General features: G+C 35.7%; 1 protein-coding gene across 1 annotated transcript in view; it reads left to right on the top strand.

The window, feature by feature from the left end:
• CTNNA3 (catenin alpha 3) overlaps positions 1–13,806 on the top strand; it is a 584,821-nt gene that overhangs the window by 412,918 nt on the left and 158,097 nt on the right. The window contains exon 11 of the mRNA XM_026059969.1: positions 603–759. Coding sequence (XP_025915754.1) covers positions 603–759 — 157 coding nt within the window. The remainder of the gene's footprint in view (positions 1–602; positions 760–13,806) is intronic.

The following is a 13,806-nucleotide window of genomic DNA, read 5'->3' as shown; positions in this document are numbered from 1 at the left end:
ATCATTTTATGACCTAATATTTCCATCATAAATTGATCTCTGCTAGAAGGGATGAAACCTACCCTCTTCATTTGAACAGAGTTACTATTTTTAGGCCTGACAGATAAAGAAATACCAGTCTGTTACTTCTATATAGGCATGTAAAACCTGATGCTTTTACATGACAAAGGCTGATGACATCCCTCAGTAGAGATACTCCATAATAGGTGCTGTTGTGTCTATTGTTAAGGAGTTTAAACTCAAAACTGAAGTGACCATATGCAGTACCTGTAAGTATACCTTATGAAAGACTTCCTTGTGTTAATATCTTGAAACTGGAATAGCATGAATCCCCCAATTGAAAATAAAAACATTGGGATTTTTGTTGCCTATTCAATTAGAGTCATACCTCTTTTTAATTTGTGAAGCCAACAGGGAGATTAACCTAAGCAACATCTGATTGGCACTCTTACTGTGAAAATAAAAAACACTGAACAACTTTTTCTGCCTAGAAAATAGAAATGCTGCTTTATGATTTATAGTAAAAAGTAAAATTCTGCATTCTTTCAGAGAGCATAAATATTTAGGTGTTGTTTTTTTGTTTGTTTGTTTTTTGGGTACAGGTTATTAATGCTGCTTTAGCTCTTGCTGCCAGACCAAAAAGTCAAGTTGTAAAAAACAACATGGAGATGTATAGGAGTACATGGGAGAATCACATCCATGTTCTTACTGAAGCTGTGGATGATATAACAAGCATTGATGATTTTCTTGCTGTTTCAGGTATGATAATTTTCAGAATCCTCTTATTCTTCTCGATACTTTGAAAACTTCAAGAGTTACATTTTCAATAGTAAACCAATGAAAGATGAGTTAGCATAAGGCTTTGTGAAGCTGTTACATCTGTTTAAAAGAATACCATGTCCCAGCACAAGTAGCTGCTTCTGTTCAGCACAACTTCAGATGTGCGTAGAAGTGGTTTGAACAAGCTGTTGTAGGTGCCTGAAGCAGAATCTCTCTTTTCCTTTGGGTATGTTTATCCAACCTCTCAGATTCATTTTTGGGTTTGAGGGAGAAAAAAGGGTGATATGAGTTTTGTTAGGCACTTCAGCATTTCCTTGAGCTGTGCAGGCGCCAAGTATTTGAGCATCCAGAGTGATTCTGGACTTGTATATAGATTATTGAATGTAAGTAAAACTTGGATCCACAGTAATTTGTGATAAACACAGAAATATGATAAAATCACATGGGCTACTTTCTCAAGCAAATATGTATTTAAAAACACCTCCTAAACTGAACAGATGCAGTGTAGTGTTTCAGAATTCTTGGAGTTAGAAATATTTGTCAAGTAAAAGGTATTTTTAAATTTTTTCACTGAAGAGACTTTTAATATCAGCTGTTTTTACTGAAGCAGTGAGTCTTCAAGATTTAAACAGAAGATACAAAATAGCTATTTACTACTTACACTTTAAAACCAAAATGCTGCATTTTCAGCTTCTCTTAAGTCAATGCAATGTTGACCAGTAATTAAATCTTGTGTAACTTTTATGTTTCTTTATGGTTAGTATGCCTTTTGCTTGCCCATCCTTCTGTAGGCAATACCAGTGAGCTTAATCCCACTTATTAGGGTTATTTGGCTTATGTAGCAGTATAGAACAACAGTTCTGCAGATGTCAGTAGTTTGAAAACGTTGTTAGTGAAGTCAGACTTAAGTCCATTTTCCCCAAATTCCTCTTGGTTCATTAAACCTGACGGTGGACTGTCAAAAGGGAGTTAGCTTGGATGCTCACTACTCTACTTGTTTATTTTCAAAAATAACATTTTCATTATGGTAACTGGAAACTGTTGGACTGGAGTCCCCATAAGTGAATGGCATTTTTTCTTGTGATTGGGACATGGATATTAGAGTGCAAAAACTGTAAGCAGATGGGTGCTCTGGCCCTTTCTGTGTAAAAGACTAGTGATGAGGTATTTCTCTGGTGCTACTTTTATTTATCAGGAAAGTTAAGAAATGGTGAATATTGGTGTAGCTGGGAGACAGCCATTTGCAGTGTTCTTTCATAGCACAACTTCGCCAATACATGGCTTTAATTGTCATCTGATTTTATAGTCACCATGGCACTCTTTATATTGGCAGTGGCTGATAGAAATGGCTGTAAAAAGTTTAAATTCAGAAAGTGGACAAAATATTAATTGAACTGAGATTTCAGTGTGTGGAAATTCCTGTTAAACTGTATTTTGCTAGAATATTCCTTTAATTTATGTGAATTTGACAATATTGCCAATGTATCTCATGTAAAATAGAAGTCTTTTGTATTATTTCCAAATATAATTTAAAACAAATGAACCTTATACACAGGATTCCAATTAATAAATAGCTAAATTATAATAAGGAGTGGTTCTCCAGTAAGACTGCAGATACTAAGGGAAAACTGATAGGTTGCAAAACTGATTGATGCAGCAGTCGTATTTGTCACATTTTCACCATCATCATGATCTAGATTCAACTACTCTTCAGCACAGCATGTAAGTATTTGCTTGATGTTAAGGTTTTAAATCTCATTGCTTCTTCTGGCATTTAGACTAAGGCTTAAGATTTAAGTATGTGCTTTAGAACTTTGTTGAAGAGGGATAAATTTGARCATGCTGTGAGGGGCCCACAACTTAATTCTTCCCCTGAGCTCTGGCACTGTGTAGAGTTGTAATCACTGCTGGGTTTAGCTAGCTACTTAAATTGGAAATACTCTTGTTCTTTCTGTGACCACTTGCTATTCCCCCTACTAATTTTCATATAATGTAACCCATTTCTTGGTTGAGTGTTTCACGAAGTAGTGAATTTCTGCCCTATCTCCTTATGAAAAAAAAGTACACTCCTTTAGGTCATATACATTAGGTATCCAGCTGTTAATTAAATCTTTCAGATATATGGACATAAATTTAGGCATGAAGTCGGATGTTTGTATAGCCATCTCTCTCTCAAGTCCATACACAACAAGCTTTTTCTTAACTGGAAAAAAGCAACGGTCATTTTGTGGGAGAAATTATTTTACTGCATGTATTGTAGGTAGTATATTTGAAATACGATTAGATTTTCTTTTTCCTTGGGAATATGTTGGAGAACATTTGCTCAAAAGTTACTTGCCTGCTGCTGGATATAGATTTAGTTTTGCCTCAGAGCATGAAAGTTCTCCTTTACTTGTTTAGTTGGTGTACCTAACAACTGGATAAGGTTTGAACCTAGCACAATTTACTGTGAAATAGAGTAGTTTGAGCTGCTCTCCCAAATGTATCTTAGCACAGGAAAGCATAACAGATTTTTCCTATGCAGGTCAGCCTTTTAGGGAACCAGATTCTGAACCCTGCTATTCCTTATAGGGTCCAGGAGGTTGCAAATGTTCCCTGCAGGACTGATACTGAAATTCCTGCAAATAATACTAGAGCTGTTAATAAAGGGGGAAAAAAACAAATCAGTTTTCTAAGTTGCTACTGGATTAAATACTTAAATCTCTTTACCCTGCTCTGAAATCTAAGTTTTAAAGTTAATCTTTTGAATTAATTGAACTAAACATATATTTTTAACTACAGACTTGTGATTTATTTGAATTGCATATTTCAAATATTTCTCATAATTCCCTTAGCTTGAAGAATAAAAGTTAGAAACTCCTTTAATAATTTAGGAAAAATGGTATGCCACTGGGCAAATAGTCTTTCCAAAGTAAACTCTTGTATTTTCAGTGCATTTTATTTTACTTGGTTCAGCATAGTTGAATGATTGATGTTTTCTTATGGTGAGTAAAAGCAGAAACTCTTAACTTACATAGCAGTGATACGTAGGCCTACATATCATGAGGTCTGAAAAGATAAACATTCATGTGCTTGTTCTAAACCATGTATAGAGCATCTTTTGTAGGCTTTGGAAAGATTCCTTGGCASATGTTAATTTGATTAATGTTTAACTTCAAGTGTCTTGCTTGTTCTTGCACCGGAGGCTAAGTAGAGGCTTCCTTATGAAAGCATCACCTATTTGTTTTGGGAAGATTCTTATTAGCTCATGTATATAGACTTAATTATTAAGACACTTACAATAAGGAAAGGTGCAAGCCACTCTCAGTCTGTTCTTCAGTGTGTTAGCACTGTTACCATGTTCTGAGAGAGTGAAATGTTCATATGCTGCTCTGTCTAAATAGAAAAGTTAAATGTGTAATAGAGGATAGTATCCAGCTCTCTGGAAATTTACTTGGTAATTAGGAAAGTAATATAGGTTGAGTGTTAAGATTAGTTTTTCTACAGAAAATGATGAGAGCACATTCGAAAAATTTGATTTATAAATAAAATATTTTATTTCAAATTGATGTCATGCTGTGTCAGTGTGTTGGGTTTGCACATTTGTTTTGAATGACTGAGTTCTGTGGCCTGACTGCATCTTCTTGGATGTGGCATTTTCTCTTTAATGGGAGATCCAACATACAGGTAAATAGCAGGTGTATATCATGGGAGGTTTAGTTTGGCTTAGAGCTGAGCTAAGTGATTTAAGTGAGATCACACATCACCTGAAGTCCAGGCCACTGGCCAAGCCTCTTAGGGCCATTTAAAGGTAAAGTTTTTTTGTGTTTTTTTTTTGTGTGTGTGTCCCCCCCCCCCTCCCCCCCGAGTAGTTTATTTTGAATCAATATTTTTATGCAGTACTCTCACCTTCTGTAAAAATAGAAATGAAAGAAAAAGAGTTTAATGTGCCCACAGCCAACAGAAAAACTCCCATTTACTCTCTGGGCACTTTCATTCATAATAATTAGACTATAAAAATAACCACATACCAGGTACTGAACAATCCTGATATACTTCAGAAGACATGTCGTAAAGTAAGACTTGAGCAGTAACTATAAAATTACAGTAAGAATAATATTACTCTGTATTGTAGCCAATATAACTAAGAGGAAAATATGACCTATCTTATGCCTTGTGCAGATAGAAAACTGTTCAGACAGTTTTAACTACTTTTGTTATGTGATAGTTGCAGAACTGCTGTTTATGTTCTGCAGCAACACTTATACTCTCTGAGCAGAGGATTCCCATTTATTAGTATTCCTATTTCATAAAAAAAGTAGGCAACTGAAAATCATACTGAATGAACAGCAACCTTCCTTTATTTAGATCATACTTTTTTTGTATTGTTTGAGGTCAGCTCAAAGTGAGGCTTGTGGATTTCTAGTGAGGAAAAAAAATCTCAAACCACATCTGTCTTTCACATTTTCTTGACATCCTGGAAAATTCTGCATATTCAAATAGAACTTCTCTAATAGAAGCATGGTACTGATCATTCGGGAGCTGTTTCATGATTAATTTCTTTGTTCTTGGTGTTTGATATCTAGTGTTAATATGATGCTCCAAAAATCTAGGAGACTGTAAATAKTATAAATAAGCCTTTTCTAGTAATTTTGGTAATTCAGGATTTTAAATCGCCCGATAGAATTGCTTACTTAATTTATTTTAGATTGCATCTCTGATTATTGATAGGTCAGATTTTTCTATCAAATATGAAATGTACTTTCCAAACCTGATAAGACTTGGGAATACTATTATGAGGTTTACATTTTGTATTCCCTTTTCACACAGTGTAACCTTGTCCTTGGATTGCAAGTCATTTTCTAATATGTTACTAATGTGAACTGTTGTGGATTGCTGCTAATTTGGTGGGTTAATTCATGCCTTGTAGCTGTGTTTGTCATGTGGACATTTGTAAGATGTTAAGATACAATCTAACTCCTGTTAAAGTCACTGGAAGAATTTTCCTGAGCGCTCAGTAGCAATTGGATTGGTCCTCCACTTCTTGAATACAGGATGTTAYGTTTTTCTCTTAATATAAGCCAAATAAGGAAGCTTATAGCTGAGAGGATTGGGAGGAATTTAGCTCTCTGTGAAAACATCTCCTTGTGACTCTTTGTAAGCCAGTTATGGGGTTGCTGAAATAAAACATAAGCATGCAGGAAAATTCTCTCTCTTGCATTGTGATGCAAGTCCTTCGCTGTTGTRGCACCAGGGAAAGGATAATTCTTTGGCTGATCAAAAAGGGGAGTGTAAATCATGAGCATTTGAAAGTAAAATGTTAAATTAACTAGTCAGCGTTTAAAAAAGCATATAATAGAATAACGTTAATTGTATGAGCTAATAATTCTGTTCTTATTTTCCTGAGCATGTTGGTCTCTCCTTTTCCATTTTACCTATCCTTGCGAAGTTGGAGGGTTTTTTTTTGTTTCAGTTGTTTCTTTAAAATATATTGGTTTGTGTATAACACTCAGTTTGAAGGAAAACTTAACAGTACAAAAGAGATGAATCAGGTCTTCATAAGTGAAGAAGAGGTCTGATTCCAAATAGCCTGTTTAAATGAAGGACTCCTCTTTGTAGAGGAAAGCAAGAGCTAATTGTATAAAAAATGTCATTGTGAATATGAAACATTATAAATGATGATATCGTTGTTCACAGATCTGCTGTGATGCACCTCCTAAGAACAGAGAATCGGTCTCAGCCTACCAGTTTTTGTATAGTTAATTTATACCATGAAAAATGTGGGTATTAATCTTTATAACTCTCTGACATAAAGGTAAAAAATACTGCCATCCATTTATCATGATAATATGAAGCTTTTAGATTGAAATAAGTGAATTGAAACATGCTAATGCCTCTCATGCATGAATTTCCAGGAGACTGGTCTCGATATGCTTGTAATTTTGTTTCTGTTAGTGGATCTAAAGTTTTATTCTCAACTCTGTTCTTGTAAACCAGCTATTCAGTCTCTCTTTTGTTACGAAGCTTTGCTAAAAGCACAGTTTATGGTATTCCTTTTCGCCTGCTGATTATTTTAATAATTGCCTGGGTTATTTTAATATCCTTTATTGCAAATTGTATGGATAAGCTTTTTGGATATAGGTGGAAAAAATTGAAATGTCAGTATTTCTTTCATTTGTATGTATATGTTTTCCTCTCCTGATGATGGCATGTAATTACAGTCCCTGGAAAATAATTCAGTTATTGTTTTAAGGTTACCTGTTTAAAAACGAATAAGAGAAGAGCTAAATATTTTAGTCCAAGAGTTATCTCCATTTCTACAAGGATTATAAGCAACAAGTGTCAGAAATGTTTGTATATATAAAATTCTCGAGACCTGTGGTTTTGCTCTCTGTTGTCTTCTTGAAGAGTTGGAATTGCGGACCCCCATGCTGCCTCGCTGTCCTTCTGTCAGTGTCCTTGCCCAAGCTCTGATTATTTCATCTCTGAACCTTCTCTTCAGCTTCTCATACTTTTGATCTGTGAGTTTTGTATGTCAAATTTGTAATGTCACTGTTCTAGCCAGATTCAGATCCATTAAATCCTTTTATATTAGCTCTTCTTGTTCCAAATCCAAAGTTTCCTGTTTTCATTTTATAAAAAATGGCTCCTGGTTCATTTTAGTTCATTTCTTTTCTCATCCTTCCTTATGTGTGATTAAAGCCTCTTCATATACTGTACACAAATGGCACATTCCCTTTCCCATTGTGTTCTCTGTGCGATGGTGTCTTAACTCTTTAAAATACCTCCTTACAATGCAGTTAGTCCAAAGTGTACTTTGACCCTTGTCATCTCCTTACTACTGTAAATTGCTGAGTAAAATGTCTCTTTTTTTTTTTCTAGGTGTATCCCAAAGAATGGGTATTATGCTATTAGACTTTGAAATGGTATTGTCTGATGTCTATTTTGCTGTTAAAACCAGTAATTTATTACTTGCCATTTATTTAATGGCATGGTAATGAGTGGAATTACTTTCTTGTGTCCTTTTGCTGAGGATTTGAGTAACTTGCTTGTGAAGTTTACACAGATAAATTGACAGTGGTAAACCTGGACATCTACAAACTGTTGAGAATATTCTGTTTTCAGTATTGTGAACGGAAAGATGCAACACCATAATGTGCACAGAGGTGCCCCTGCAATTCAGCTCCTAATAAAAACTAAACTGAACTGTCTTCAATAGATAGATACAGTCTTCTGGGACTGTTAAGGAAATTCTATGATAGGACTGAAGTTCGTTCAGACTGACTGAAGTAGGCAAAAGGAAGTAATTTTTTAATTGAAGAATTGCCATGAATCAGTGCTGTCAAGAAGGAGAAGACTCATAGTTCACCTTCTCATTACACCCTAGTGCCAGATGTGATGTACAGACCTTCAGAGAAGACCCAGGAGAATGTTAGGTGGCTGTCCTTTCAAATGGAGTTGAGAAGAGCACACTCCAAATGCAGAGTGTGCAGGAAATTCTCTAAAATTTGGAGTTTGTGCAGGCTAGAAATTTGCCTCCAGAGCCTCTTAACCCTCCCCTTTGAATATAAAAATATGCTAAGGCTTTTCAAGCATAATGGAAATCAGTGAGATACCACAGGCCTAGAACAGAAATTGCCTTTTAATGTAAACCTATGCCAGCAAAAACTACTTCTAATACATGGAAAGCAGCAAATGTTTTCACAAACCAGTTGGTGAAAGCAGTTGTCATTGGGGCAAATGGTCTTACGGGCCCAACAAAAACAAGAGCTAAGGGACCACATTTTGTGCTGCCATAATCTTGTACTTTTTAATTGGTTTCAGTGAAGCTTCCTCAGTTTAACACTGGTAAAACAGGGAAAAAACCTACCTTATGCCTCTTTTCCAAAGACTCAGTTCTTAGGAGGTAATTTACTGATAGCACAGAGGGAACGAATAGCCAGCTTCACTGCTTCTCTAACATTATAGCTCCAGATCTGAAGCTCCTGCTGTTATTGCAGTTTTTACAATTGGAAGAGATCTTTAATAGTCAGTTAGGAAGCAGCGTGTTGAATGAACTTTATTAATGCAAAGTATAGCGTGTTTAAAATTGCAAAATAGAAGATTATAATCACAGAATAAAAGAAGCTGGAAGAGTACTCTGGAGGTCGTCTAGTCAGACTTCTTGCTCAGAGCAAGACTAACTTGAAATTAGATCAGGTTGTTCAGATACTGTCTGGACAACTTCTGAAAATCTCCAAGAATGGAGATTCCGCAGCTTCTCTGGGCATAGCGAAATATATTTTTTCTTATGTCTAATTGTAATTTCCCTTTCTGGACATTGTGACTTGTTGCCTCTTGTTCTGCTGTGTACCTCTGACAAGAGTTTGTCTACTGAGAGCTTCCTTTTAGTTAGTGGAAGACTAAAATAGATTCCCCCTTAGTGGCCTTTTTTGCAGGTCCCTCAGACTCTCCTCATGTACCATGTGTGTTAGCCCCTAAATTGCTGACAGTGTGTTCTGTCCTGTATCCAGGGTATTACTCAAGAAATTAAACAGTATCAGCCTCAGTATTGACTCTTCCTGAGGAACACCCCACATAAGTAGCCGTTAGGAAGACTTTGAACTACTCACCATTCCTCTTTGAGCCTGATGGTCTGGCCAGTGTTTCATCCACTTTGTATTCCACCCACGTCTCCCTAGTTTGGCTACAAGGATGCTGTGGGATACTGTGTCAAAAACGTTGTAAATGTAAACAGTATCCAGTGCGCTCCCTCATCCGCAGAGCCTGTCATTCCATCACTGGAGGCAGTTTGTTTGGGCATAAATGGTCCAACATAGGGGCTCATGATAAAAAAAGCATACTTTATTAAAGCCACTCACATATGGGAATATGCAGCATGCTTGGACCTTTAGTCTAGTAGTTGCTGCTGCTTTCCTTTTCAGTGATATTTTTTTCTTTGTGTTCCCTCTCAAAATTGCTTCTATTTCCTGACTGCTTTAAAGCTCATTTATATTTGTCAAGCCCGTCTTTCACAGAAGTATGCCTTCTCATGCTTGTACAGGCACATCCAGCTTGGAGAAACTATATGAAACTTTAAGAGCCAGATTTGAAATGTATGTGAAGGCAATACTTGGGCTGTCTCTGTTGTCACTGTGGTCTTTTTCCTCCAGTACCCCATAGACTGCAGCGTCCTAGTTTTCTGACTTGCTGCAGAAACTGAGCTCTTCCCATTGACTTTGAGAAAATATTCCTTGTGTTCTGAAATGGTCCAGATATGTTTCAAAGAATTAGTATGTTAAGATGCCCAAAACAGAGATGTACCATGAAGTAAGTTTAGTCTGTCATACACCTTCACTGGTTAGGTAGCTTCCTCCCTCTCCACTGACAGCATAATCACACTCTTACTTATCCATGTTTCTGTCTTTACTACATCTTTTTTTCACTACTGTGAATTTGTGTTAAGATTTTCCAGTTTTAAATGCTGGTCTTTTCTCCTCTTCAAAACTGTTTGGGTCCTTCCCCTGTTATCAGAAGTAGGAAGGCTGAGTGTTAACACCAGTAGTATACACAAGGCTATGATCACTTAAAGAGGAAAAGCTGTCCTTTTTTTACTGTTATTTCATTACTGCATTATTTTTCTCAGAAGCAGTGGTTGGCATATTTTGCTCTAGTTTAATCCCCATGGTAGATTTTTTTTAAAATAAGATAATGACTGTAGCTATGTATAACTATTAGATCCTAGCCCAACTCAAAATCCTTTTTCCTTTACTTAAATCATGTTTATTAACAGAGCTTCCATGCCCATACTCTTAATTTCTTCTTTTCTGTGTTGTTAGTCTTACTTGTTGCTGTAGCGTGTTTCCTCTGGTATGTATAATCCTTCAGCTGTGGACCCTACAGTGTGTCAATAACTGTAGTTGGACTATCTAATGGTTCTTGTGTTGCTCAGTTCGGCCAAAATTAGGATTCTGTTACTTGCACACACAATTAAGGCTTCATTGCTACAAACTATGTAGCTGATGCTGCATGACAGTGTCTGGTCTTTTCTGTTGGATATCACGATACTAGCTCTTTATAGCATATTAATTCAGCAGTAGGCAATTCTGACAGAATCCTAACAAATATAATTGTATGTAAAAAATTTTAGGAGACCCTGTAGAATATCATAACAATCTTTTATAACCATAGACTTGGAATTTTTGTGTTCTACACTTGTACAAATTTATTGTTATTCTGTACTGACTGTTCTTTTTCCCCTTAAGAGTAGAGAAATTTCTCTGAAAAACTCTTTAAAAAAAAAATCTATCTTTGGTTCTATTGAAACTGCTCACGAATTTGTTTCAAATTTGTCAGTGTGTAGGTTGATGCTTTTAATTTTGGAACAGCATATTGTTKTGAAATTGAGTACATTTAAATTTAAGTAGCATCTGCTTTCTGCTGTTCCTTATAGGCTTTCTGTTAACTGCTGATGTCCGTTTGGTCGCAGATGTTCGTTCATTTAAGTTTGGTAAGGTTCTTTCTTTGTTACTCCCCTGGATTCCTCAGTACAATTGATTTCACTAAGCAATTCTATTATTTTATCAAGATTTGCTCTTTAAGAGAGTTTAAGTTAGAGTTGCAGTCTTTTCATTTAGTTCCTATTGAATTAAAATCAAGTGAAGTGATCATGAATTATAACCTCAGTTCTTAAGAAAAGCAGTTCTTAAACAGGTGAATTTTTAGGAGAAAATCTGATGAACATTTATTCTTCAGTCTACAGCTGAATGCCCCTCCTAAGCTTAGTTCTATCTCCCTTTGTTTCTTCTGTACTCAGTGGACAGAGATATGCTCAATTAGAGATAATTAGAGATTGCCTTGCTTAGTCTTCTGGAAGATTGAATCCCTTTCTCCCGAATGCAGAAGCTCACTGAGATTAGACAAACACAGTGCTGTGAATACTCCCCTTGCTCTTCCAGTCTGTCTATTCCATGTTGGTAGTTAGGTTCTTAATATCCTTAGAGTTTTTTTTTAAACTTTAGCAGATCCCCAGCATTGTCCCATCCTATATAATAAAAACAGATCTTTCCTTCTCCAAAGTGATTGACTCAAATAGATTTTTTTTAAATCCATGCTGTACTTTTAGTTTTTCTAACTCTTCACATTCCTAGCATACAATTATGTGCAACATTTCCATTTATTTTAATACTCTGTGAACACTATGTATTCTTTCTTTTCTCCATTCTGATTGCTGTTCCACCATTGAACCAATGCTCATCGTTTTCCAGTGTAACACTCTGATAAGATTAAAAAAAATGTTACTGGCTGTCTATTTTAATTTCATCATATCCTGATATCTGTTATTGCATCATAGTGTACCTAGTGTGGTTTTTTTTTTCAGCGCTGAAATAATCTGAAATGATAATTTATATTTGCCATGATGTTCTAAGGTGGAAACAGGCCAAGGTGTGAAGGGAGTGGTAGAATGTTTTGTTGTATTTGGAGAAGAAAAATCCCCTATTTTTAGTATAAAACCCCTTTTTCTTGTTTGAAGCAAGAGCAACAAACTTCAAGCTAAAAGTAGGTTTGGAATAACTGATTTAACTTGTGTTTATTGATTCAACATTTTGAGAAAGCTGATGAGCACCAGAGGTAATTGATATAATACTCCTTTGTCCTGCTCTTTTCATCCTATATGCCAGCCAGAGGTTATGCTTCTTTTAGGATCTGTGTGATGACTCACTTGCACTTACTGTCACAGCACAGGAATAAATTTATTATCCAAAGTAAAATTCCAGTCATTGTTGCAGCTTTGAGCACTCTTCTCTTGATGGATTTAGGGATGAGGAGAAAGGAAGTGTTAAAGCATAGATTATTCTTTGTATTGGGGTCACGTTATACCCCAAGTTATATTCAAGTTATATATATAACTTGAATGATTTCTTCATTTTTGGGTGTATATCAGTTGTTTGGCAGTGGCAGGAATTCTTTAATAATGGAGTTTCATAAATAAGTTGGTCATGCACCAGGGAAATGATGTATGATAAATTCCTTAATCTGAGTGAAAAGAGCTTAACTGTTCACAGTGTTCGCTTCTGAAATGTTACCATTTGCAAATTGTTAAATTGTCATGTGTCTGCTTCTACCTGGAATGACTTAAACATGTTGATTTTCTTCTATATAATAACTGATGTTGTTTTCCCCAGATTAATTGCCAGAAGATTTAGATGGTAGGAAGAGTTGTTCATTACCCCATTGGTTTGAATTGAGTGACAGGTTCTGGATAGCCAAGAAATGGAAGGAGAACGGAGATTGGATGTGATAGGTTTCACAGCTCTTCATATATCACCCATTACTGCCAAAATACGAATTCTGATACTCATGGCATCATCTGTCTCTCTCTGCACTAAATTAGCAGCTGGAAACAGACTGTGCTTTTTCTGCTGTGCATGCCATTACTAGGGAATATATCACATGAATTCGACTACTATTTTTGTTTTCTGCAAACTCTTGTGTGCCTAATTAGTTAGTTAATTGCGATATACTAATGACAGTGTTGTTGGACTGCGATACCAACCTTGCTAAAAATTTTGGATATCATCTCTTTTTGGAAGTCAGCAACCAGTTTAGTAAAGGTGCACAGTTTTCTCCTCTGATCTCTGCTTTGGTAATCTTTTGTTTGGTATTTTTGCATATAATAATTGATGTCACAGCTATAAGCCTAGACATGGTAAGAGTTTGAGTACCATTTATAGGAAAATGAAAAGTTAAGGTCACTGTGAATCTGCAGGCAGAGGCAAATGGTAGAACATTCAGAAGTACTGAAATTGTCTTGAAAGTCTAGTGGAAGAAGACCCCTAAATTGTCTAGATACCTTTTGAAAAATATTTCTCCAGCTCTGTGAAATCCTTTTCATCCTCATTAATTTTTCTCATATTCCACTTGAAGTTTTAGATAACCTGGGAAACTGTATTTTAGGAAATTATTAAAACTCAGTATTTTGAAAGGTTATATATAGTATTATAGAGTGTTTTCAAAGTTTAGAAACTGTTTTATATGTAATTTCATCTCAATTTATTCCTAAATCTC

Source organism: Apteryx rowi, unplaced genomic scaffold (genome assembly GCF_003343035.1).
Source record: "Apteryx rowi isolate R43461 unplaced genomic scaffold, aptRow1 scaffold_162, whole genome shotgun sequence".
Lineage (NCBI taxonomy): Eukaryota > Metazoa > Chordata > Aves > Apterygiformes > Apterygidae > Apteryx > Apteryx rowi.
The sequence above is the reverse complement of the archived record's forward strand: the minus strand, read 5'-3'. Positions and strand labels throughout refer to the sequence as shown.